Source organism: Sinohyriopsis cumingii, chromosome 5, assembly GCF_028554795.1.
Source record: "Sinohyriopsis cumingii isolate HCF-2022 chromosome 5, ASM2855479v2, whole genome shotgun sequence".
Classification (NCBI taxonomy): Eukaryota; Metazoa; Mollusca; class Bivalvia; order Unionida; family Unionidae; genus Sinohyriopsis; species Sinohyriopsis cumingii.
This window is the reverse complement of record NC_142965.1, coordinates 103,492,515-103,518,771: the sequence shown is the minus strand read 5'-3', so window position 1 is coordinate 103,518,771 and position 26,257 is coordinate 103,492,515. Positions and strand designations below refer to the sequence as shown.

The following is a 26,257-nucleotide window of genomic DNA, read 5'->3' as shown; positions in this document are numbered from 1 at the left end:
ATGCAGTAAGTGTTTCCCCTCAGTTAAATACCAAATTAGGAGGAACAAGTGTGTGCTCGTTTCCTAAATCATGGCTGGTGATCTTCCCACTATTTATCATGGTGGATGGCATACATTTTGCTTCGAGAAAGTTGGTCTACACAAATGTTTTCATCATACGTTTGCTTTACTGCAAGATACTATATATATATATATATATATATATATATATATATATATATATATATATATATATATATATATATATATCGACATTAAATAGTGACACAAAAAGATATGTACTGTAATGAATTCAATGGATTTCAGAACAACGACATCAATAGTTGTGAGTTTCAGCATCAAATAATCAGCTTCGTAATCTAGAGATAAAATGCATTTGTTTTAAAGTTTGGATGTACTTGTGGCCAAGGCTTATTATATTATGAAGTTGTTTGCAAGAAAATAGAAATGTTGACCTGTCGGTTTCAAGCGTTATAAAGGATATCCTGCAATATTTAAGAAATGCGATAGTAACTGTGAGCGTCACCAATTCCGAAAGTGACATTATTAAAACAGTTATGTACGAAGAAAGAATACATCATGTACTTGATTAAGTCTCAATACTATACAAATGTACATTCGGCTAACGTTGCAGTAAAGATACAAAGATTCAGCAAAATCAGAATTAGATTTCATGGAAAATAAAGTTTGATTAAAAACAGTACATGGGGGCTCAGTGTCTCAATATATGTGGTTAAATCAACCATAGGTGTGACATAATGTTACACGAATCTATAATTATTCGAATGTCTGAAGGATAAAGAATTGCAAACAATTAAATAAAATCAATATCCCTTTGTCATTGGATGTTTAGGTGGTTTGCAGATAGCGCTTTAAACAATTAATCATGCGTAGAATATTCTTTTGATGGTTTAATACAAGTTTAAATGGCTGCCATAGGAAACTTTGCAGAGCAAGACAAAGAATAATTATTAAGTGATCTTTACACGATCTTGAAAATCCAGTTTCTTATACAAATAGAAAGACTAATACCAGTTAGTGGCAGGCAGAAATTGTTGTCAACAGTATAAATCGTTTCGAATAAGTTTAGAAAGGTAAAAGCGAAAAATGATATTGCAAATAAATGTTCAATTGGAGAAAGCCTAAAAGGATACAGTTTGATGAAGAAAATGAGTTTTACAACAAAAATGTTAATGAGTTTCTTGGAAAAGTAAAACGCTGCGCTCCTTAGACTTACTTAGAGAAAACAACACCATCCCCAGAAAATTAAATGCTCGGTCCCTTATGATACAATCACTCTTCATAAACCTAATAATTATAAAATCAAATCAGACATAGCATTCATTGTGATTCGGAATTACTTTGGCCTCTCCACCAGGATCATCACTGACTGCAATGCGCAGACAAATTGTGAATAAATAAATTATTACATTCGTGATAATCTGCATTTTAAGTTATACTTGCTATGTGCAATTCTATGTACTTGCCTTTTAAGTGATTTCCTGTATTTGTTGCAGTATAATTATTTCATCCTACTCTCTGAATACCATAAGACTTTATTTCTAGGTTCATTGCATCATACGTTATTTTTGCAATCTTATCAATCGAGCTGTTTACCTAATTAACCCCTGGCGCCGCGTTTACGGGTCAGGAGGTAGTAGCCTACTGCTGAGCTTTGTAGCGTCAAGGTCATGTCTGATACGCTAAAGCGGGTGGTATTATAGAAAGGTAGAGTGATGTAGCTCTACAATGATACCAAATAATATGGACGTTCTAGTTGCATTACAAAATATAGAGGCGAAAATCTAATTTTGTTGGATTTAATTTTTTTCCACCCAAAATTCGCCATTGCTAATCTTTTGCCAGGAGCTTTGCTGAGTTGTATCAACAGCTTTACATTCCAATAGTTCATATACATTTACAGGTATATCGATTTGAAGTTCAATTTATGTAATATTGTCTATTCTAACCGGTCGTGTATTGAGCTAGTAAGTTATATGTATACGATCTGTGAAGCTTTTAGGTACGTGTATTTAAAACTGATTCCATTGGAACAGGAAAAGCATCTAATGTCTTATTTTTCCATTTATACCACACCAAATGTTCAGAACCCAGTTAAGAAAATAGGTGTATTACTGTGCTCCGAGCGGTTGCTACACATCTCTCTGCAACGTTATATATTCAATCCTTCCAGATATTCATCTTGTTCTTTTATTTCCAATCCAGATTTCGTATTCTCAATTACATAAACATCACCCATACCATCTCTGTTAATTATACTTTTATTGACCTGCATTTATAGTAAAATTCGAATTTACCTTCCCTTGATATCTGGTTTTATAAATCTGATCTTCAAGTCTAAATGATCTTTTAACAGACTAAAATTTTAACATTTTGTGAATGTGGCTTCCTTTTCATGCATGGTTCAGTGTCAATAAAACATTCAAAAGAAGTCTTAATTGTTACCGCCGCAAAACCGGTACTCATTTCAAATTTCTTGAATGAATCTCTAAATCTTTACGTGAAAATTCTGTTCAAATATTGCACGTAATTGTCATTCATTTTCATTCTTCGTACAAAAACAAACTCCAGTATATATCTTTGCTTTTTTTGTTTATTTAAATTAGAAAATATAATGCGTACTTAACTTCTGATCTTCAGAAATGTAAACGAAATCAAACATGCACAATTTTATTTTTACCTAATTCGCAAAAGTATCTTTTTAATATAAAATATAGTCATATTTTGAACAAACGTATTTTTCAAATAACGATATTGCCATTTTTTAAAAAATAAAATACCCACCTCAGTATTTTGGTGCATCTGCCCCTGGTGGTAGAACAAATTACAAATTATGATTATGTATCCTCGTATCGAAGCACAAGGCGGCAATGTTAATTTTAAAAGATATTACAAAGTGTGTTGAGTTGTTCTTGAGCCCCCTACACGGATTGTTAATTTTAATTTTAGAAAATAGCACAAAGTATGTTTCCGCTTTCAAATATGCATTTTTAATACTCAAAAAGAAAATACATATTTCAGATGATATATTCGTATGCAGACTATATTTATTCAAGAAAATTTTAAAAAATGTTTCATATAAAATTTCCGCTTAGCATGCATGCGCGGTTTCAAACCGGAAATGAGCTTGATTTATGCTTGCTTTTACGTGCTCAAAGGTGGGCATTTCGGCTGTAGTCTTGGACTTCTTATTGAACTGGTTGCATATGAAGTATACGTTAGATGACATACGGCTGAAGTGGTTCACAACGGTGCCATAGTATGCTTGCAGGAAGATTCCTAAAAGCAAGAACAACACGGAATCAGTGAATAAATAATTGCAATAAATGCAGCATCATCGAATGAGCAAAAAACATGAAATTACATTTTCGTCTTAATTTGCTAAACTTATTAAAGTAAAACAGCAATACGTCCAAATTAATAACGACTCATTTATCAAATCTAATGGTTAGAATGGAGAAGAAAAAAAAATACCACGTAAACGCAGGGATAAAAATAATTACAAAGTGAAACACGGAATTCACAAATTGTTTCAACTACATGACCCGAAATATGATACAGCGATCTTTAATATCTTCGGATATTATTCTTGTATCAAAATCGGGTAATTTCTTAAGGAAGGTCTATTTTATGCAACTGAAAATTAACCCCACAAAAGTAATCATATCTTTTATTCTTTACATTAGTTTCAGGATAACAAGCGAATAGAACATAACCAAGGTGAAATAAAATGAGAATTTTACCGTCTTGAAATGGGACGACGTCAAAAGTGGCAACGTCTACATTCCCCCACGACGTGCAGGTACCGTCATCCGTCACCTGGAATGCAGACGAGTGTTTCGTTGATAGGATTGATGCAAACTCGTCATCGGATGATGAATGTTAAGAAATAAATAATATGACCATGGAGTTTTATTTAGTGGAAAATAATTATGTGGTTCATTTACGGAAACTTATACGTCTCCGTCTAACGATTTATTATCGATACAGATTAGGCGTTGCTGTGGCTGCTACGCTCTCACCTGTAAAAGACTACTCAACAGCGTACGTCTTGATTAAAGTGAGTTTCAGAAACAGTGTGATTTACAGTGCCCACGACTTCTTTCTAGTTTTCTTAATTATGATTTTTTTTAAAACGTGATATAGGCTTGTTCTCATTTAATAAATAACGGAACCATCTTGAACGGTTTGTCCATTGGCTGTCGCTGCCTAAAACCTACTAGATCGGAACAGACTACTTTCTTCATGGTGTGATTTCGACTGGTATGAACGGGAACATTGCACAGCCAGTGTCTGCAGCACAGGTAACTATAAGTGCAGCTTATTTATTTCAGTTTGGAGAATTACATGATTGACGAGCGAACTGTTGTATGTGTAGATCGTGGAGCGATGATGTTTCACCTCTGCTCCAGATTGCAAACAACACAGTCATTCCCAGTGGGTATTAAACACATACAAGAATAACTACTATAATAACAATTCGGAACATGTTTAACATAATTATACGACTGGGAGAATTAATTTTGAAGCTTAACAATATTTATTTAGGATTAGAGACAGTTGTTATGTACAAATTTAATGCCGAATCCAACCGGCCATCTAAAAATTCATAACAAAAAATATTGTGTACACAAATGACATCAAAAAGGTCTATATTTTAGGTTAGTTATAATAGAACAGAGTACAAAAGTAAAATTCAATTGATCTGACAAGTAAATGGAAATTCACAGCAAAATAAGTTTATGCACTCCAACGCCAAATTTAAACCTGCGTTTTTCACGTCCAAACGTCAATTTTGAAACAAAGTGATGCTCACAGTGCAAACATAAGCTCTTTTCCAATGTGATAATTTTTTTTTAAACACCGTGTTCTAAGCAGCTGGATGCAGTTCAAAATGTTTGCCATCCAGGCCGTTGTTTGAGATATTCTACTTGCCTTGAACCCGTGTGTCTACTGCTATGGGTAACTATCTCTGTCTGCATACTACGAGGCAACTATGGGATGTGTACCTGCCTCGGATCAATTTCAAGAACAACAAAAGCAAGAAACATCTCATTAAAAATATATCCACGTATTTAGTTATTAAACAATAATAAATGAAAAAGTCACATCGTAGTCTTAAGCTAAGAAATTTCAAAGGGGACAATTTACAAAACTATCCGTTGCTACTCGAGCAGTTAAGGCCGCAACTATACTGTTAAAAATGTTAATGGTTCACTCAGCGTGTATTTGAGTATATAGAAAAACTGTCCTTAACTAATAAAACCAACACAATCCAAATACTAATGTTAAGGACCCCAAACAAAGCAACTATTAGACAGTTAGATCTATGGCGACAGGAGCATAAGAACAATACAATTATTTTGCCACGGCTAATGAATACATACGTTTATTTAGAAATTTAATTATTCATCAAATATACAAACTCTTTTGAATCAATGTGAGAAAACGCTTCAGAGTCTTAAATGAATAACAGGTAACGATTGGCGTTGAAAGAAACAAAGTTTTGTCTTGTCATTCAAACGGAGATATTTTATGAATCCGTAGAAAACCACAAATGATTTGGCAGCCATAATGAGTTGCACTTGTAGGGACCGGCGATCTAGCCTCGGACTGAAAACGTGCAAAGCGTATATGTTGTTACTGCGTTAACTAGACCTTATAAGAAAAGTTCGTTATACTTAGAAATCCGATCTCATTTCTACACTTACCGAGTACACAAAGCCAACGTCTTTACAAGGTGGCGGCGGCGTTGCAAGATTCTTGCAGACTTGGAGGTAGAAGGTAACGTTCATCTGGGTGTCTGCGGACAGAGAGTCCAGGGAATTCCCACCAATCGACCAGATAGACTGGGTCCATTTGTAGTATCCTTGTCTGAGTCGTACAAAAAGAATATGGTCATCATTGAAAAGCAGCGAGTTCTTTTTCGTGTCACTCGCAAAACTTAGGTGAATCCGATCAAAGTTCGGGATCATGCCACGATTCCATCCCGACATTTGCAGGAATCGACCTGTGTGCTATATATATACTTTTGGAATAGTAACGTAGAGCACGAGCACTGAAGTAAAAGGAGTAACGATACTGGCCTTAAATTTGCGATTATCAGGATTTTTTCTTTTATTGAATAAAAGTACAGATATTCAACAATTAGATGCATCTCCACCCTGTCCATACGTACGTTATCGGCGTTTTCAACGACATCTGTGTTGCATAATAACGAATACTGTACAAGGGATCAAAGTAGTTGTTAAACAAGGTTCAGTTAACAGTGTCTACTCTAAAGATTGTGTAAATATAAGAAAGGATGATTAAAATCCATCGATACGACTGTGTTCGAAATAACTTTGATCCGATACGAACACAAGTAAAAAAAACATAATAGTGACAACATGAATAATTCTTCCATTTGCATAAAATATATCACGTCGCCCGCATTACAGGTAAAGACGGGGTTAGTTGGTATGGTAATTTGATAAAAATTACAATACTTAAATCTGATCTGTTTGAGCGCTCCTATTAATAAAGATGAACACACACACACACACACACACACACACACACACACATATATATATATATATATATATATATATATATATATATATATATATATATATATATATGCAACTGACAACGAACAGTGCAAAACTAGTATCTAATTAGCATGAGTGCTTTCGACTCTTCATGAGTCTTTTTAAAAGGCAAATACGAAACATAGCCAAAACAAAAGAATAAAAGAGAAAAACCGCTGTGTTTGCACAAGTGTACATGGATGTTTCTACTAGAATTAAACTTTTAAATTTATTATGTTTCAACTAGTTTGCTTCAACTTGTTGAGTATGCCGGAAGATATTTTTAGTGACCATATATAAATCGATGAGCCATAACATAGATGTTAGATCTGTAGCATTCAGTATGTTGTATAATTCAAAGAGAACAGTGTAAAATCGAAGATAGATTAGTAAGGTATTTTTATGTCTAAGAAAAAATGGTGTAATTTGATTTTAGTACAACGCATATCAGAATGATCTACGAAAATAAGGACAATTTATATTTCTACTTACGGATTGATCAATGGTCGTAAGTCATACACCTTCCCCGTAGCAGGATCTTTGTACATACATGTTTGTGCAGCTGTATGGGCAGAAATATAATTCAGACAATACAGAAGAACTGCCAGGCTGAAAATGTGTACTGCAGACATATCGGCTGACGAAGTGGGTAGTGGTGCTGGGTTATACACCTTAAACTGATTAAATACTCCGACACGGGTGGTGACAGCTGATCATCACATGTAGGTCACATATAAGTTGTGACTTGAAGGTATCAAACCACTATTTCTTCTTTGAGCAGAATGCTAGAAGAGCACGAAATAATGGCGAGGGTCAAGATTAAATGGAGAAGTCAACCACCTGCACTCAAATGTGCATATTCTTTTGCTCTTGAGTTAATGCTAGTACCGCATGGCTGAAAAATGAAATCGCTGTTGACATGGTAAGATAATTCAAGTTTCTATATACGTCGGTATGCCAACATGCAAAAGGGAAGACATATATGAATATAAATATCAAATCTCGCACACCTATACCTAATACTAACTCTACATCTCAAATCTCGCATACCTACATACATTACAAACTCTTCCATTAGGCTATTCCATTTGAAATTCAACCTCACCATAGTTTTGTAGTTGTTTGGTACTATTGCCTTAAGATCGGACAAGTGACTAGAGTATTCTACGTTTCTAATCCACGTGGTACCTTCAGTTTTCAAAAGATGAAATCGATCTTATGAATGAAGCCTGCTATATATGATTTATTGATTATGTGCCAGCTTTATCGACTTGCCCAGCATGATTTATGCCTTTATTTCCTTTTGTAGGGAGCCGCCCACCCCTTCCGCAAGCAAAATAAAATAAATTATTCACCAAAATGACATTCCCATGAACTTCTTTCGTCAGCATAAGCAATTATTCCTGTATAAATACATATCACTGGTTAGGGTGCTTATCTTTTGCCTCTGGCTAATCAAGAGTTTAAGGTAGTAACTTAACACACTCTCTCTCTCTCTCTCTCTCTCTCTCTCTCTCTCTCAGTATCTTCGAGAAATTGCTGCAAATAAAATATTGTGAAACGTATATCTTCGCATATCTGTCATGCATTCAGCCCAGTCACAGTAATACAGCGTTACCAACGTTTCTGTATCTCTTGACCTTTTTCTACCTTGAGAACAACGATGTCTTACTGATATCTAAGCAATCGTGTGACATAGAGCGCGTGCTCTCCCATTCATGTGACACTGGCAATTTTTAGAACATTCGATTTAGATAATTGACGCTGGAGACTGGAGGTGGGGTTGCTTTACCATTAAGGGTTATTCGTATTAATTTTCTCACCGTTAGATATTATCAAGTTCTGTTATTTGTCATTAGACTATCAGATAGTGAAAAGGTTTAATGGTTAACCATTTTATCCAATACTTACATAAGTAACTACCCCCCCCCCCCACGCACACACACGCTATCACCAATATACACGCGCCAAAAACTGCTAAACGAGCTTGAAGAGAGAAGGTAACATGAAAATAAAGCACGTTCCTCAAAGATGCTGAATAATGTCCTCAGATTTATTATTTGTATAATATATTATTCCTTTGTTGAATTTTTTTTTAAAAAATCTTTGCTTAATGAACATATAATCCGGATTTACCTACAAGGACACACTTAGTAGATCCGCTGTCAGCATATTTGATATGCATAATAGTCAAATGCAGTTTGTTTCCGGTTTCAGTTGAGAATGAAGTCTCCGTGCTTACCAAAAGTGACACATGTAATTTTTGACGTTGATGGTTTAATTCTTGGTGAGTCATTTCTCACTTATATTAGCAACAGAGCTTATGTATTTTTTAAAGCGTAAATCTGAGTTCAATCGCCCAACATGAACAATGGTGAACGGTAAAAATATTAGGTCCATGCACAGGGGCTCGTTACAAAGAAAATCAAAGGATGGGGGTTCTAACCTGTAATAATATTAAGGTTAGAACCCCCATCCCTTGATTTTCTTTATAACGAGCCCCTGTGGTCCATGGAGGGAAAGGGTATTGGTATGTATACAGTAGGACATGAAAATTGAAGTACCAGTTTCTGCAGGTAAACCATGCTATTTTTCAGTGGAGATGTATCCAAGAATGATAAAAATGAAGTCTTACCTGTCTCTGTGATGCAGCTTGGCGTGATTTCGGGACACGAAAGGAGTGGGGAATGGCCCATGGGTAATTCTCAAAATGCATTTTTGTCAGTTTTCAGAAAAACACGGTTCCACTTAATTTCATGAAAATGAACAGTCTCTAACTCTTGATAGTGCCAAAAGACATGTTTATAGCTTCAGTTTTAATTAGGACAAACAATGAAAGCTATAGCAAGTCACATTTGTCGTCAGCCTGCTGAAGAATGCATGTACCCTTTTCCCGACCCCATATTTGTTTTCATGAAATGTAACTCAACTGTTGGACCTTCATTACAACTGTTTCATATGTTTGTATAAATTATTTCAACAGAGTATAGCAATGTTTAATAAATACTAAACTTCAGAAATGAAAATTATTTGTAAAGGGTATGCAGTAAGGGGGAGATAACTCAGTGGGCCTTTTCCTATTACCAACAGTGCAAAATATTTATAAAAAAAACCCCAACTTTTTAGCAGGTGGCACATCAAACTTTCTGTACTGAAGGTTTCTAGCAGAGAAGAATAGGAAATATGTCAAACAAACCCAAATCATCATTTACATCATTCTTCGTCATTTATCTGTAATATTTTGAATAGAGCTTTCTAGGACTAAATTCATACAGGTATAATCTTGCCATGACATTGTTAAGTTAAATAAATTGAATACATACAGTTCAAGAGAAGAAACATAAACACTATTTTGTTTATCTGAATGAAAAAATATATATATATATATATATATATATATATATATATATATATATATATATATATATATGAAATAACCTCAAGAAGTTATCTTATTAAATCAAGTTTCACACAATAACGCCATTGACCAACAATGGGGTCAGCGCACTAAATATTTGAGGGATAACTTGGCCTATGCACCGATCATTGCAGATATGGCTGAAATGACCAGATAGGACTCTTGAATTGAGGCTTCGTATGGTAAATAGAGGTTATTCAGAAATATGAAATATACATGGATACATTCAAAAGGGTTGGCAGCTGAAGACCTACTGTGTTTATGATTATTACCTCCTCTTAATGTATGTAAATAAAACTTCTAAAATTTTCAACACTTTCAAAAAATACTTATTTTTCCATCCACTGACTGCTTAGTGCCTTAAACTTATATCCAGATGTTTATTCTGTTGGGTTTCAACATTTTTACATTAAAAAATTCCAAATTTATCTCAAAAATATGCCGTAAAAGCAGACCACTGTTTTGGAACCTAAGCAGCCACAGAAAACTGGAAGCCAGAAACAGTTATGTCCCCTGACAGTCCTATGTCTAGTATGGGTGGGAGGATAACTCTAAGCAGTTTTTGTAAAATAACATTGGACCCGGAGTCCAAAAGAGGTCTGTTTTTGCACCATACCTTGTACTCAGATGATAACTTCTCGCATGGTATTTTTAGTATTTATGCAAAGAAAAATCCTCAAATCGTGTTTAATCTAGCCTTATTATAATTTTTTTTTGTTTTACCATGCTTTAAAGTGAGTAAAGGAACAATGAAATGTTTAAATTGCATTTGATCCACTTACCAGTAATAGACCAGATACGCGCTCAACACAGATATTTAGAAAGAGCAACATTTTAAAACTATTTTAAAATATTTTTGAAAAAAAATTCTTATGTGCTTTGCCGACTAAGTCACCTAAAAATGTAAACTTCACCATCTTCTGTTAGGAAAGCAAAAACAGCTTCGCCCTGTGAGTTTTTGTTAGTGGTACATTGACTGACCATACTTTTTTACATGCCCCCTTGCTTTAGGTGGGTTAGTTCTAGTGTTGTGTTGTAGTGAAATGTATTTGTCAAGCCTTCAGTAGTTAGGCCTGGTTGTGATATCAATTACGCCGACAGACAAACTCTTGCATATTCACAGACATGTGTTTTGATAGCTGATTGACTATTAAGCCTTTCCCGAGAAAGTTAGCAACTATCACTGCCTGATTTCTGCATGTTATCCTTTGATGATAAAAATAATAAAACTTGTGTTTCGAGACTTTAACAATAGTACATAAATAGCAATTCATGTTTTAAAAACAGAATTGTTGATCTGAATATTTTAACTTGCACAGTATTTTCATCATAAAATTAGTTTGAAACTGTAAGTGAACCAGTAGGCTAATGGAGAAATAATGGTGGACATCGCTGTGTCTGTGATTAAAGTACCAGTTTATTAGATTGTCTCTTTTCATAAATCATCTGGCAAATATATTGAGAAAAATATACAATTCATAGAAAGCAAAGCCTAGGTAATATCTTGTTGTTTTAGGGTTCAACGCCATTTTTCAGCACTAGATAGACTATACTTGGCTGTACATGGCGACCATTATAAATGGTGGAGGAGGAAGCTGGGATAATCCCAGAAAGAACCACCGAACCACAAGAAGCTTTCTCACAATGTACAATCTGCATATCACCCTTGCCACAGCACTGAAACTACTCTTCTAAAAGTAATTAATGACATTCTCTCTGCTTTGGATAGCGGAAAGATTACAGTCCTCACCCTCCTTGATTTGTCTGCAGCATTTGACACAATAAACCATGATATATTACTTCACCGTCTCCAGCATGTATTTGGCATTCATGATACAGCCTTACTATGGTTCAAGTCCTACTTGGTCAACAGGACACAATTTGTGTCTGCAAATGGAAAACAGTCCAGCCCAGTTGATCTATGTTGTGGTGTTCCACAGAGGTCTGTTCTTGGACCTGTTCTCTTCATTCTGTACACTCAGCTACACTCGAGTGTCATAGATCATCATCCAGTGTCTCACCAATTGTATGCTGATGACACCCAAATATACAGATCTAGCCACCCAACTGAAGTTGATGCTACCGTCCAAGGTGTGGAGATGTGCATTTCTGATGTGAAATTTTGGATGACATGGAACAAGCTGCAGATGAATGATGATAAAACTGAGGCCATTCTGATTTCAACACAAAGACTTTCTCATTCACATCCTTTACCTCAAACAAAATCAGCAACACCAACATTAAATTCACACAATTTGCACGAAACCTAGGTGTTTCTCTGGACAGTAGTCTCACATTGCACCAACATGTCATGAACATATGCAATGCTGCATATCTTGAGCTGAGATGCATCAGCTCCATTTGCAAATATCTTTCAGTTGATGCCACTAAAACACTTGTGTGTTCATTAGTACCTTCAAGACTGGACTATTGTAACTCAATTCTGTCTGGTTCATCTCAATATCTACTCCAGAAATTTCAAAAAGTTCAAAACACAGCTGCTCGGATCACACTTAGAGTACCACAATCAGAGCACACCTCCCTGATGCTCTGTACCCTACACTGGCTATCCATTCAATCCAGAATCAAACACAAAATTTGTTCTCTGTGTTATGTTTCACTGACGGACTCTAGTCCAACATACCTATCCGACCTCACCCATGTATACACACCAGCAAGATACTTACGCTCCTCTTCTGACAATCATATACTCATTATTCCCACTATGAAAACAAAGTCATATGGACAGCGTTCTTCTGCATACCAGGGCCCAGCAACGTGAAATGAATTGCAAACTGAACTTAGACACAAAGACACAGTGATCCCATTCAAGAGTGCTCTCAAAACTCACTTATTTCGACTGCAAGAACAAACTTAAAGACCTAATAATGTTTCTACCTTAAATATTCTCAGCATGTTTTTTATGTTTTCAAATTTCCATGGTGTTTGTTTTTGTGATATTATTATATATGTTTTTTTATCTTATAGGTGTTGTCTAATGTTGTAAAGCGCTTAGAGCTTCTAAAGATTAGGCGCTATACAAAGTCCTCATTATTATTATTGTTATTATTATACCCACATTGGCCAAGCCCAAGACTCGAACCCTCGCTGAAAGAGGTGAGATGGCAGTGATCCATAATGGTGAGCGCTTTAGACCACTCAGCCACTTGGGGCCCCCAGGTATTATGTTATTTAAGATTTAACTGTAAAATGCAATTATGTAGGTAAGAAATGTATGGGACAATGCTATGTTGCGGAATTCACAAGAAGTGCTGTAAGGTCAAATGACTTGACTCATATTTGTGAAAATACAGATAAAAAACTGTGAACCAGATACTATTTAACAAATGCCTAAAATTACTAAAGTATGTAGATGAAAAAAATAAACCAAAAATTTGCAATTCAATCAGTGGACTGTTGTAATGAAGCTATATAAAGTGAGTGATTACATTACAAAAACCCCTCCTTCTGACAATAGATGCACTCACATGTCTGGTTTGGTTGGAAATACGGGCTTTGTTCATATACCGACTATAAAGGAATAGTGTCTGTAATTTTATTCATTTTAGTGTGTTACGTATAATTAGTTATGGTAATGTTTTATCCACAACAAAGAAATTAGGATGAACAGTATGATCTGAAGATGTGTGCATTTGCCGCCATGTAGGTGCAGGGTTCCCACGCTAATGGGAAATTGGGGAAAAGACTCTAGAAATGATAATTCTTTTTTCTGACTGTGAAAAGTCTTTGAATTTTGCAAATTGATGAAAGTTGGGAAAAACCTAGGAATTTTCCGCCAAAGCTTGATGCCCGAAATAATCATGTACTTGAGTTGTAACTAAACTGATCGTAAGTTAAATTTATTGAGTTCTAACCAATATTTAGAGGGTGCAGTATGGATCATTTGCTTGCTTGCAGTAAACATATATGTTGAGTCAATCCAGACGCCCAGTGGATTAGATTCATCTAGTAGTCTTTTATTTTCAAAGTCAGCTGGATATCCATATCTTTCCTTACATGGAAGGTATGAAAACCAGTTGAGAATCGCAAGAAGCCAACATGGTGGTGGCAAAGTGAAGCCACTTACCGGATGGTCTTGCAGACTTTCAACAGTTTCTTAGATCGAGTGATACGTGCATGAAATCGATATGAAAATTACTTATTTTCTCAAAAATTGTGAGTATTCAAATCATTATATCTTTAATCTGCTGAAAGACAAGATAAAACTACATTGTTGATGAAATGTGACCTGGTACTCGCAATTTGCATTGCTAGTTGCATGAGTACACAAATCTAACAACCCACATTTTCAAATGTTGTAGAAAGGAAAGAAAAAATATTATATGAAAGTCGTATACTGGTGGTAATAAAAAATACAAAAATGAAAGAAAACATTATTCTCCATATTTATATATTCAGAGAACAACTTCTGAAGTTTTGTTGAATCACCTGACTACCATGTTGACATGTGCTCTCTGCTTTCTAAATCAGACTGGCCAGATTGCTGGTTTTCACAAAAAGTATCTGACTTTCATTTAATATAATTGAATTTCTGTACAACTACATTATAAAGGAGTTTGTTGTTGATATCACGTGACTATTGGACTTCTGATGTCGTCATTTGAGTTTTGTGAAGTCATGTGACTAATAATGCAAATGGTGAGTACTGGGTCAGATGTCATCTACGCTGTAGTTTCGTCTTGTCTGTCAGCAGATTAACAACGTATTGATTATAATAATTGCCATTTGTGAGAAAATAAATCATTTTTCTATTGATTTCATGCAGGTATGAGTCGATATAAGTTTAAATTTTATATGCCTGTTGGCAAGCAACTATCATAATGTCGCTACCCAAAAGTGGTGGCAAATTCCAAATTTTCTATATGTATTTGCATTGACCCCACACTCCAACCTAAATGTCCAAATATGGGAATATTCAAAGGAAACTCAATTAGAAAACGGACTGCTATTCATTTTAAGCGAAAATTGTTGCCCAAATTACCAAATTGTTGAATGTAAGCTGAAATGAGAAATTGTTGTCCCTTGTATTATATATTAAAAAATGATACGAGCCCCTATTTTAATACAGGTATGCATAACGAATTACAAGAAGACAAGTTGATTTTACAGAAAATTCAGTCTTTGTTTATACAACAGTATATAAATTTGAAGGTCTTTTGTCAAAATTTAAATCAACCCCTTTAAAAATGTTTTTTTAAGGATGGATTTTTCAACCAGATTGTCTTAAGGAGATTACATTGTTTGAAAAATCTTGTTTAGGATTGTATTGGCACAGATAAATTCAGGGTTGAACTCTTTTCGTTACAAGACAAGATTCTAATTATTTTTGTTTATTTTTATTTTTTTATACTGTAATAGGAAATGTTACTTTCTATGAGTTGCATATATATATATATATATATATATATATATATATATATATATATATATATATATATATATATTGCATTAGAATTCTTTAGAGTTAGAGGTTTGAAAGGAAACAAAACATAATTTATGTTCATTATGTTGTGTCCACTTAGCAACATAATGCAGCAAAATAAAGTTAGAATTTTTATTCTGTACATTGAAATGACATTACTTGCCAGTTTATAGGAATATAATCATACTTGTTTCATGTGATAAATGTTGTGGTTTTGTACATGATTGTCTTTTATGACTTGTTTGTTTTTGGAGATTCTTGGATTTGGATTTGGATTATATTTTTTTAACGTAGTTTTAACAATTTTTTAGTCATATTGCTATGATGCATTTAGTGTGGCAGTTTATAGTGATGTCTAGCACTTGAGCATCACGCCGCAGACATGTAGCATGATTTTCCACCCAGTCACATTATCCTGACACCAGGCCGACCAGTCCTAACACTAACGTCTTAATGCTGAGTGCCTAGCGAGGCAGCTGTTAGTACAATTTTTATAAGTCTTTGGTATGACTTGGCCAGGGTTTGAACCCATAACTCCTGCTTCCTAAGCAGATGCTCTAACCACTAGGCCACCAGAGCGGTCTGAAACTAAGTGTATTATGTTACTAATAAGTTATCTGCTGTAAGCAGAATAATATAAGTAATTAAAGACATAATTCCATTTCATATGCTGAAACTTCACTTTGCATCACAAATTGACATTTTTGACAATTAGGAAAAGTTTGAAATAAAAATGTTTAACTCAACTGTAAATAATGAAAATATTTTAAAAGTTCATGATTTTAGCAACTGAGTAACTTAAAAGTCAGCAACTGTTATATGAGTACTTTATGCTAATTTTCTAGTTTTGCTATACAAATTAATACACAACAACATTGAAAGTGATGACTGTTTACTTTTAACTGATAACAACTAACTAAACTATTGTTTGCATTAAGTTCTAGGTAAAATAGCATTAAATATTAGGAATAATTATTAAAAATATTGATATTTTTACGAGTTCATTTCGCATGAAGAATTCCCAATTTTGTGCCAAAAATGACACAAAAAAGCTTTCTCTTCAGTATCAGGTATTTCTTATTTTAAATTAGTTGAGTAACACATTTTCTGTAATATAAATAATAATAAATAATTTAAGCAAATTATGCTCTTTAATTTTGAATTAAAAGTTTATTTCAAAGATGCATTGTTAAGTTTTGCCCATCACCCCTGCCAGGGTATAGGTCGCCCACAAAAGATCACCAAAGGCTTCAAAAGATGCATTGTAGAAGGGAAATATTATAATTCCATTTCAAATAAAGCTTCTTCATTTGGCTCCATTTCACAGAAGAACTCCATTGAGCATTTTAGTCCAATCCTAATATTAGTACTCCAACCATCCTTCATTGGTAGAGTAGCCTTGACCTTTCCAATTATCAGTCAAAGCAACAATATGATTGTGGTCTTAATTCAAGACAGCTAAGTGTTAAAGGTGTGCAAGTGGTTGTTTAAAATTATTTAAAAATTGCATTGGATTTTTAAAAAATGGTAAAGGTTGGAAACTCGAATAAAAATAGCTTGTGGCAGTTTATTAAATGTATTTATCAGCAATTGTCTTAATGTAATCTAGTCACTATCAACAGTTAAAATTCATGACAGTGCATAGTTGTTGTAGGGTTTAATGCCATTTTTCAGCACATGATAGGCTATACATGGCGGCCAGTATTAATGGTGGAGGAAGAACCCGGGAAAACCCCGGAAAGAACCACCGACCCACGAGAAGCTACTGGCAAGCTTTCTCATATACCCACATTGGCTGAATCCGAGACTTGAACCCACGCAGACAGAGGTGAGATGGCAGTGATCCGTAACGGAGAGCGCATTAGACCACTTGGCCACTCGGGGCCCCATGCATAGTTTTGTGTGGTGTAATGATGAACCTTGTTTATGCTAATTAATTACAATTTGAAGAGAATGCCAGTGTTAACTAAGGGCAATTTTATTTTGTGATTTCTGCTTTTAAAGTTGACACACTGCTTGTGTTGAAAACAAGAATCACTTAGAATTTAGAATTCTTTTTCACCTATAGGGCATAAGAGGCTCTTGTCATGTGACCTGGCTAAGTCAGGATTTTAGGGAGGATTCACTTCACTATTTGATGGACAAGTGGAACAGGTTTTAAATGACACAGAGGCTTGGTTTGGGCTGGAAAATAATTTCTGGTAATCCATACCTGCAAGCCTCCAGGACAAGATTAGGGGATTTTTGTAGACCAGTAAGTATGTTGAGATCCCAAAGGGAAAGTCATGCAAGTGTATAGAAAAGGGCTGGAATTTGAATTTGAATGAAGATAAAAGATTCTTTGAAGGATTTAATAAACTTTCCAACACAAAGCTTATGGTAGACTTAACATTGTAAAATATCTCCACCACATGCACCCTTGATAAATGCTCACATAAATACAACCATACAGACATTAAATACAAAAATTCAAGTTTCTGTCTTTAAAATCCATTAAACAGTGGAATACAGTCGTAGCTGGATGCAGTATTTATAGGTTACTACTTTTGTATGGGAAAATATGAACAAGTTTTGTGGATGGAATACCGCATGACCTTGGGAGTGCAGTGTATCCATCCGAAAAAACGAGTTCATATTTTCCCATACAAAATGCAGTAACTTTTTTATTATGTGCTCATTTTCTTATTCTACCTAAGGCTTAGTTATAGTTATATAAACAAAATACGCTACCAGAAACAATGAAAATGAATTTATGCCATATTCCAAACTAAATACACAAGCGCAGATTCATCATTACACAACAAAAACATTATTAATGCGCACATAACTCTGCCCAGATAAATTTGAACTTGTCGTGCGCTAGATATAAATTTCGAAAGAAAATGGCATTTTTGCATAATTGACATTGAAATTTGGAGTCATATTGTGTATGAATGCGCATTGCAACAAGTTTTCCATTTGATCTGGAATGAATAGATTTTGGTATTTTTGTTGATTCCACGAAATTTCGTGATTATGGACTGGATTCATCTGTGCAAATTGTACATGAAATACATCGGATTGAAGCAGCGCGGGAGAAGCGTGTTTACATCTTCAAGTGTGTTTTTTCGTTCATTGACTATTTGAAATCATACTGTGGGGAAAATATGAAGTGTTTCAATTGCAATTATCAAAAAGACTATTGAATTTAATGTTTTTTCATTTTGAGTGCAGTAAGGAGGATGTCATTGCACTTGGAATATAGTCAAAATTACAGTACAATTTCGAAATGTGTAATCAAGCTTGAGAACTCGTGACATGGCTCATGTAATTTGGATTTGCAGAACTAAGAAAGTGCATTTTGAGGAAATTCAGAATGTAAAACTGTAACTATATTTTTTGCCATTCTTATTGCCGGCTAAAGGAGACAGTTTATGCCTTTATAACTTGCATGTTATTTGTAGGTACCAAGGAATTTTATGAAATCTGGCATCTATCGCCAAAATCAGAATCATTGTATCAAAAAAGTTAACGTGGAATGTAGTAAAGCAGCTGATATGTGGCAGTTCACGAAACAAATTTTATCAACCAAAACGTAAAGTGTCTGTTACACGAGAGTACACGATTTGCTTACAAAGTAGTTCCTAATACACAATTGGGCACACGCGTCCTGCACATGAGTGCAATATGAAGGTGTGCAATATCGTAAAATACTGAACGATTCTGACATTGTAAAGTTAACGGAGAAAAAAATGAGCATATAATAATTTCTACTTCTAATAGCTTTGTGGGTGTTTGAAGGTGATGCAAATATCATCCATCTTCATCTCTGCACTCATCAAAGACAGGATGGTACTGTTCTTCAAACTTCCCCAAAGATGTTATTGAAAATAAACTTTCTCTAGATGCATAGCTGCAAGGGAGTGTCGAACATGCCAGGGCCATGCTAGTTATAATGTTTATACATGTTAGGGACTGACCATTTAATTCTCGGGGATGGGGGTGGTATTGGATTTTCTTTTGAGCCGTGATATTTTTTTTCTTTTACCTCAAGATAATATTTCTCAGCTTCTTTATGGATATATAAAGTTCTTTTCTTTCTATAAATACATGTATAAGTATTAATATTTTTGAAGCTCTTGTTTTCATTGTAAGAACCCTAAGTCAGATAATTAGTCCTCTTGCAGGCAATTTTCTTTGCAAATAAAGTCTTGTGTTATGTGTGTTGACTCAGCAGGTCCCTGAAATAGGTAATGGAATAAGCCAGACATCAGTGTACAGTGAGTGCATGCAGAATTTGCATGTTTGATCCACTGTAAAGAGGTGACCTCTTTGCCCCAGGCAATACAGTAGGGTGAAATCAAGCAGTTCAGGTTTTGCTTGATTTTGCCCAGTGACATAAACACTGGTTGGATATATAAGTGTAAAGGTACTGCATATTTAAAGACCCCCTCCCATCAGCACTTTAAAGCTATTTGAGATGAAGTGATGAAACTTACATTGTCTCTAGAGGGTGTGTCATGTACCACAAGAGGGTACTGTCTTTAGCAGTGTTTCCCTTTATGCACAGTTGTGCGTCAGGGACGCACACTGGAGATAAATGACGCACACATTTTGTTGCCGTGCGTTTTTTTGACGCAAAGGATTTTCATAATATGATCATGATTTATTTAATAGCCAATGCATTGAACGATGGATTGCATTGTATATACTTCGAGTATAGGCATTGACTGGTTCCCCGCTTTGTTTGCTCCCTGCCTTGCGCTCCTCTATTCGTATAGCAAAGTGCAACGCAGGGAACATATAAAACAATGAACCAGACTAGCTTAGGCAGTGTTATGACGGAGTAGCTTCCCTTAATATCGCGAGCTTCTCCATCGAGCTCAGCAAGCTGGACATAGTACACAATTAATTTTACTATATGTTCTCAACATTTATTTCTCAGTACTGACCTTTCCACTGTGTGACAATCAATGCAAATCATATATTAATCTAAAATACCTTCAAAGATGACTTCACGGTGAAGTTCTTGTCAAAGGTTGACCTGCTCTTTTTTTACATGATTGACTGTCAACATAACAGCGTGTAAACAGAACACATATTTCACTTCCGGATCATCACCAAGGCCTTATTACTCACTGTGTACTGTCGCCAAAATACATATAGACAACAACACCCTCAGCTCATATTATCAAGAATAAACAGTTACCTTTAAATCCCTACCAAAAATGCATAAATAAAACTCTTCTGTCACCACCAAAATGAGAGAGGAAAAAAATGTTCTAAAAATAGACCAGAACTACATTCGTGGGTACTGAACTGGAAGTATTAATTGTGATGTAATTCCAGCTGTCATCTAGATGTTTAACCTCAAGGCTTGTTGCACTAGAAAGTGATCTCCAGATTAAAACGTCATGCACTAAAAAGCATTAGCGAAGAAAGTGAAAGAAGCAGAACACAAAAGAGTCGCTGTGGATATAATTTTAATGAAAAATGGAGAAAATAATTCACTTGAATGGAATACGGCACATTCATTATGATTATCGGTGTGATTTCTGATCGCGCGATTGCAAAGACTGCAAAAGTGAATAATCCTTTCGTCACAGGATTTTAGAATTTTTAAAAATCTGCCCTCGTTCGCCATAAGATATCTGGAGAACACGTTATAACCTAAGACATTATTTCACAACAAAGAAATCAGTAAACTTGCAGAGACAAATGCGTTATTTGGATTACAAAGCGGGTCATTGCAGATTTTGGTGGTTTTCAACTTTTGCTGCAATAAAAGAAAGATCTTAAAGTTCAAGTGTAACTTATTAGAAAGAGGATGAAGCATTATCCTCCTTGATATTTGGATAACTGTGTTCTAGGATGAAGTACAATGAAACCTATGATAGTACACATTTTATGAAAGGCAGTAAATTAACTCCCATTTGGTTAAAAAGATTTATTTGGCCTTTTGTATTGGCTTATATGTAATGTGTTGGGCAATAATATTGCTTGAGGAGACTGTTAAAAGTATGACTTTAAAAGAAATATGAACTAATAAAATTATTCTTTGAATGGATAATGCATTTGTTTGTTAATTGTGCATGTTGGTGTATTTGTATGTTCAAGCAAAGAGAGAGAAAGAGAGAGAGAGAGAGAGTATGTTGTGCAAGTTGCAATATCCTATTTCATTCTGAAAAAGTAATAGTCGTATGAAAATTTGTCAGTACATTTTTGACCCCCACATTTTTTATTTGACCCCCAGATTTGACACCAAGGGGTTTTTTGTACCCTCAATTTTACACCCTTGGGGGACACACTGCTTTAGGATCAAGGTCAGTTCTATGTATTTTATATTTTCCATCACACTTTTCCCTTTGCTTTTTAACTTTAAAGCTGTTTGAGATTAAGGGACACACTTTACATCATCATAATAGGGTGTGTCATGTATAGCAAGGGTGTGCTATCGTCAGGTTCAAGGTCAAGACTAAATTTTTTTATATTTTCCATTACACTTTCCCTTCTGCCCTTTAACTTTAAATCTGTTTGAGATTAAGGGATAAAACTTTGCACACTTTACATCATCATAATAGGGTGTGCCATGTGTTACAAGGGTGTGCTATTGTCAGGTTCAAGGTCAAGACTAATTTTTTTATAGTTTCCATTACACTTTCCCTTCTGCCCTTTAACTTTAAATCTGTTTGAGATTAAGGGATGAAACTTGAGTGTACTTGTACTTGTATGTCAAAGGTATTTCATATACCATATTTTGAGTCCTGCCTTCAAGGTCAAGGTCATGGCTTAGTATTGTATATTTTCCATCACACTTTCTTTTTTATTCTATAACTTTCAAGGTGCTTTTGATTAGGACATGCACTATGATATACATCATTAATAGGTGTATTGTATACCACATTGGGAGCCATATGTTTAATTAAGGTCATGGTGTTCCATTAAACTTTCCAGTCTTTAATTCTTGAGAAAATGGCCCTTATTCAATATAGCCCTTTTGGATGAAATACAGAGGAACCTTGTTAATTTGGACTCTTTTATCCAGAAATCTCACTATCTGGACATAGTTCACCTGAGAGTTAATTTGCTTCGTTAATCCAGAAATCCTTGTTCCGGATCTGGAAATCAAAATCAGGGACCAAAGTGTAAAATTACAATAAAACTTGCATCGATAATTGGAAATATTCTGTTCAAAAATAAGAAAATTTGAAGAATCAAATATAAAGAACAGTCACTTGGATAACACAGCTTCACCAATGAAAATTTGGGGGGGGGGGTGTCAATTTATCAGAGTCAGATTGGTTAAATTCTAGTGGCATGTTAAAGCTATAAATTGATCACATGATCATGTGTATGGAAAAATTTGAAGTAGCATGACCATAGTGTAAGCAGCATTTGTGTAAACAATGTCTGGTTTTGCTATTTGCTGATGGGTCGAGTGTGTTACAAAATAAAAACTGGGGATCAAATCATCTACACTTTTGACATGGTTAGTAAATTAAGTGTACAGTTTAGTCTCTTTGCTGTTTACCAATTGTATGTAACAATCACAGCTTGTTGACGGCTGTAAATGTAAGGCTGACAATTGGGCTTCATTTCAGAATATAAAGCGATGTTAATTAGCAGCTGATTAGCAGCTGTAACATTTGTAAAATACAACTTCCAAAAATGGCTGCATTTTATTAATTTACCATGATGCATTTAACTGCAAAGTATCAGTTTCTGTTCATTGTACTGGCTAAATTATTATGGTGACACCATCATGATCAAGCCAGCATAGATGAGTAGAAATACCAGTCATAAAAATGATCTGCCAACAAAAAGATCACCCAAAAGCTACCATTATTACATATACAATAAATGTACAACTTACATGTACGTGTACATGTATATGATGTGATGACATCGTAACATAAAAATGAGCATTATTCAGTTATCTGGAAAACTCATTAATCTGGACAAATTCTCTGCGACCGAAGGTGTCTGGATTAATGAGGTTCCACTTGAGGGTCCTGTCTTCACTGCCACGGTTACAGGTCAGTAATTTAGGTTTCAGTTGCATTTGCCTTCTGCTATTTAATATAGCTTTACGATGAATAGATAAATATGGTAGAAGTATATATTGTCACTAGGAGATGTGTGGTATTGTAAATTTGAGGTCTTTTCCTTAGGTTACAATTCAATATTTTAAAGTTTATGTTGTGTCAAAAAATGGCATTAAACTCCCAAAATCAGAAAATGAAAGTTATCATCACATGCAGGTTTGTTGGAACATACTATATGGGGTCTGTCTATTCATAGAGACTGTGCTCACCAAACAAATTTGCCTCCTTCCCCAACCAGTTAAAAATAGAATATCTTCATTCGTAAAAAATCTAGGAGAAATCACTGGCATTGTACATAAACTGAGGGCAAAGTAATTTACTCCACTGTTTTCATTTCAGACTCAGAAAGGCTGTATACAGAAGTTACTCAGAGAGTTCTGGATGAATTCGGGAAAACATTTACATGGGAGATCAAGTCAAAGCAGATGGGCCGAAAAGAAACCGAGTCAGCAAAGGTCATAATAGGTAATGTGAAATTACAGTTAGCTTTGAGATTTAGTGTTCACAAGTTAAGCAGACAATATGACAGTGTAAAAAAAATTCTAAACCGAATTTCTAACCAATTAATTTACCTACCATTTTATGAGAAAACAATAGATTATCAATGCCTTCACTGCAGTGAAATAAAATCATAGTTATAAAACTAATGTCAATGAATACTGGCTTGGTTTTTTTTTCTTCTCTGTCCTCGAGAGAATGACTTAACATTTTTTCATGGAACTCATTTTTAACCCACACAATTAAATGGTTTACTCCTCAGCTAGGTTCAGGCTACTTACATGTACACACATGGCCGAGGGGTCTGAAGCGCTTTCCGTTACGGACCACTGCCATTTCACCTCTGTCTGCATGGGTTCAAGCCTAGGATTCAGCCAGTGTGGGTATGTGAGAAAGCTTGCCAGTAGCTTCTCGTGGGTTGGTGGTTCTTCCCAGGGTTTTCCCGGGTTCTTCCTCCATCATTAATACTGGCCGCCATGCATAGACTATCATGTGCTGAAAAATGGTGTTAAACCCAACAACAACATGTACACACACCTGTTGAATTCTCAATGCAAGAGCAATACTAGATCAATATCTTGACCGCTTTCAGGTGAAGTACATATACTGTTCAAGCCTAAATAAATGTTTCTTTTTAAAAACAATCCGTGTCCGAACTATGCATTTTATTGTCATTCAGAAATCAGACCCTTTGGAACTCTCCAGCAAATATAAATGTTGCAGAAGAAAAAACTCTCGTTTCATAAATTTGTGTGAAAGTATTAGCAAGAAATTAAATGGTTTCAAATGAACCTGGCAAATGATAGAAATGATGTTCTTTATGCACATTTTTGATGGAATTACTATTATCACTAAAACAAATTTGATTGTCAAGCAGTGGAATGATATTGATCCTTTGGATTCAGAATAAAGTAAATATAGGTAAGTACAAAAACTGTTATATTAGGTGATACAAGAAGAGATGGAGTTTATGAACAACCTTGTTATTTTTGCTTTCTTTTAGCCAAATACTACATCTATATATGTGGTGCCCTGAGTGGTCTAACGTGCTCACCATTACAGATCACTGCCATCTCACCTCTGTCTGCATAGGTTTGAGTCTTAGGCTCTGCCAACATGGGTACATGAGAAAGCTTGCCAGTAGCTTCTCATTGGTCGGTGGTTCTTCTCTGGATTTTCCGGGGTTCTTCCTCCATCAGTCATACTGGCTGCCATGTATAGCCTATCTTGTGCTGAAAATGGTGTTAAACCCTACAACAACAACATCAACAACATCTATATATATAAAATGAAAGGGGATATACCTAGATCGGATGGTTTATTAAAGGTCACTATAATATGGAAAAATATATTGCAATAAAATCTGAAAGGAAAGTAGCATTTATATTGATTTGGGAACACTGGGAACCATTGCTCCACATTAACTAGAATGATGTGTTTAACTAAAATACATGTTTAATAGTGTCGTGTTATAGTGTACAATGTGTCACCAAGATGCTGTATATTTATAATTGTCAAATAAGAGATTGTGTAATACATGAATGTGGTTGCATGTGTATGTAAATTTATTTTTTATTTTTTTCTCTTACACTATATTTATTTTCTCTTGGCTATATCAGTTGTTATTGCTGTCTCTGGGTACCCGGGTAACTGGGTAACCAACTGTAGTGATAAACCCGGGCATTGAAAATTAATGATGAGTACCCGTTCATACAAATAATTTGTCAACAACACTATCAAAATATCATATATCATATCAGTTGGAGACACCACTTCATGTTAATGGTGACCTTCTTCAGTATTGGTGAGATAATACAACACGATATCCCAGGCTGGATGCCCTTGCACGAAAATATCTCTGTATTCCTGCAATTCAGTTCCATCTGAAAGTGCTTTTTCGAGGGCAGGACACATTGTAAACAGAAACGTGCCAGATACGGTTGTTATGTTGGTTTTTTTTTCCAGCCGAAACAGGAAATTTTGTGGGGGACAATGATCATGTACTTGTACACTAGGACAGACTGGTATTATTTAGCGTTGATAAATTCTTTCTTAGTTCATTCATTTTTTAGTTTTTAGTTCATAATAAAACATTCAAAAAACGTTATTTTATTCTAGTGTGAAATTTTAATATTTTAATGTTTTGCTTACATTCTTAAGTGTAAACCTTTAGTATTCACGTTCTCAACCGGAAGTTGACTTTCACCGCCATTTGCCATGA

At 35.0% G+C, this 26,257-nt stretch overlaps 2 protein-coding genes across 4 annotated transcripts in view; one reads left to right on the top strand and one right to left on the bottom strand.

The window, feature by feature from the left end:
• Nucleotides 1–2,675: 2,675 nt before the first annotated feature.
• Nucleotides 2,676–7,332, bottom strand: LOC149799914 (uncharacterized). The gene is made up of 4 exons (XM_089957145.1): nt 7,086–7,332; nt 5,733–5,895; nt 3,765–3,840; nt 2,676–3,300 (listed from the first exon to the last, which is right to left on the bottom strand). The coding sequence occupies exons 1-4, from the start codon at nt 7,223–7,225 to the stop codon at nt 3,113–3,115; spliced, it is 567 nt and encodes a 188-aa protein (XP_089813271.1). The 5' UTR covers nt 7,226–7,332; the 3' UTR covers nt 2,676–3,112.
• Nucleotides 7,333–8,789: 1,457 nt separating this feature from the next.
• The window catches only part of LOC149799913 (pseudouridine-5'-phosphatase-like), a 28,528-nt gene continuing 11,060 nt past the window's right edge, over nt 8,790–26,257 (top strand). The window contains exons 1-3 of one of the 3 annotated variants that reach the window (XM_089959372.1): nt 8,790–8,880; nt 13,000–13,191; nt 23,878–24,003. In XM_089959372.1, the coding sequence (XP_089815498.1) occupies nt 13,134–13,191; nt 23,878–24,003 (184 nt within the window). In that variant the 5' untranslated portion in view covers nt 8,790–8,880; nt 13,000–13,133. Of the gene's footprint in view, nt 8,881–9,093; nt 9,292–12,999; nt 13,192–23,877; nt 24,004–26,257 lie in introns of those variants that run through there. The other 2 variants (XM_089959371.1, XM_089959370.1) reach the window with 2 other exon arrangements.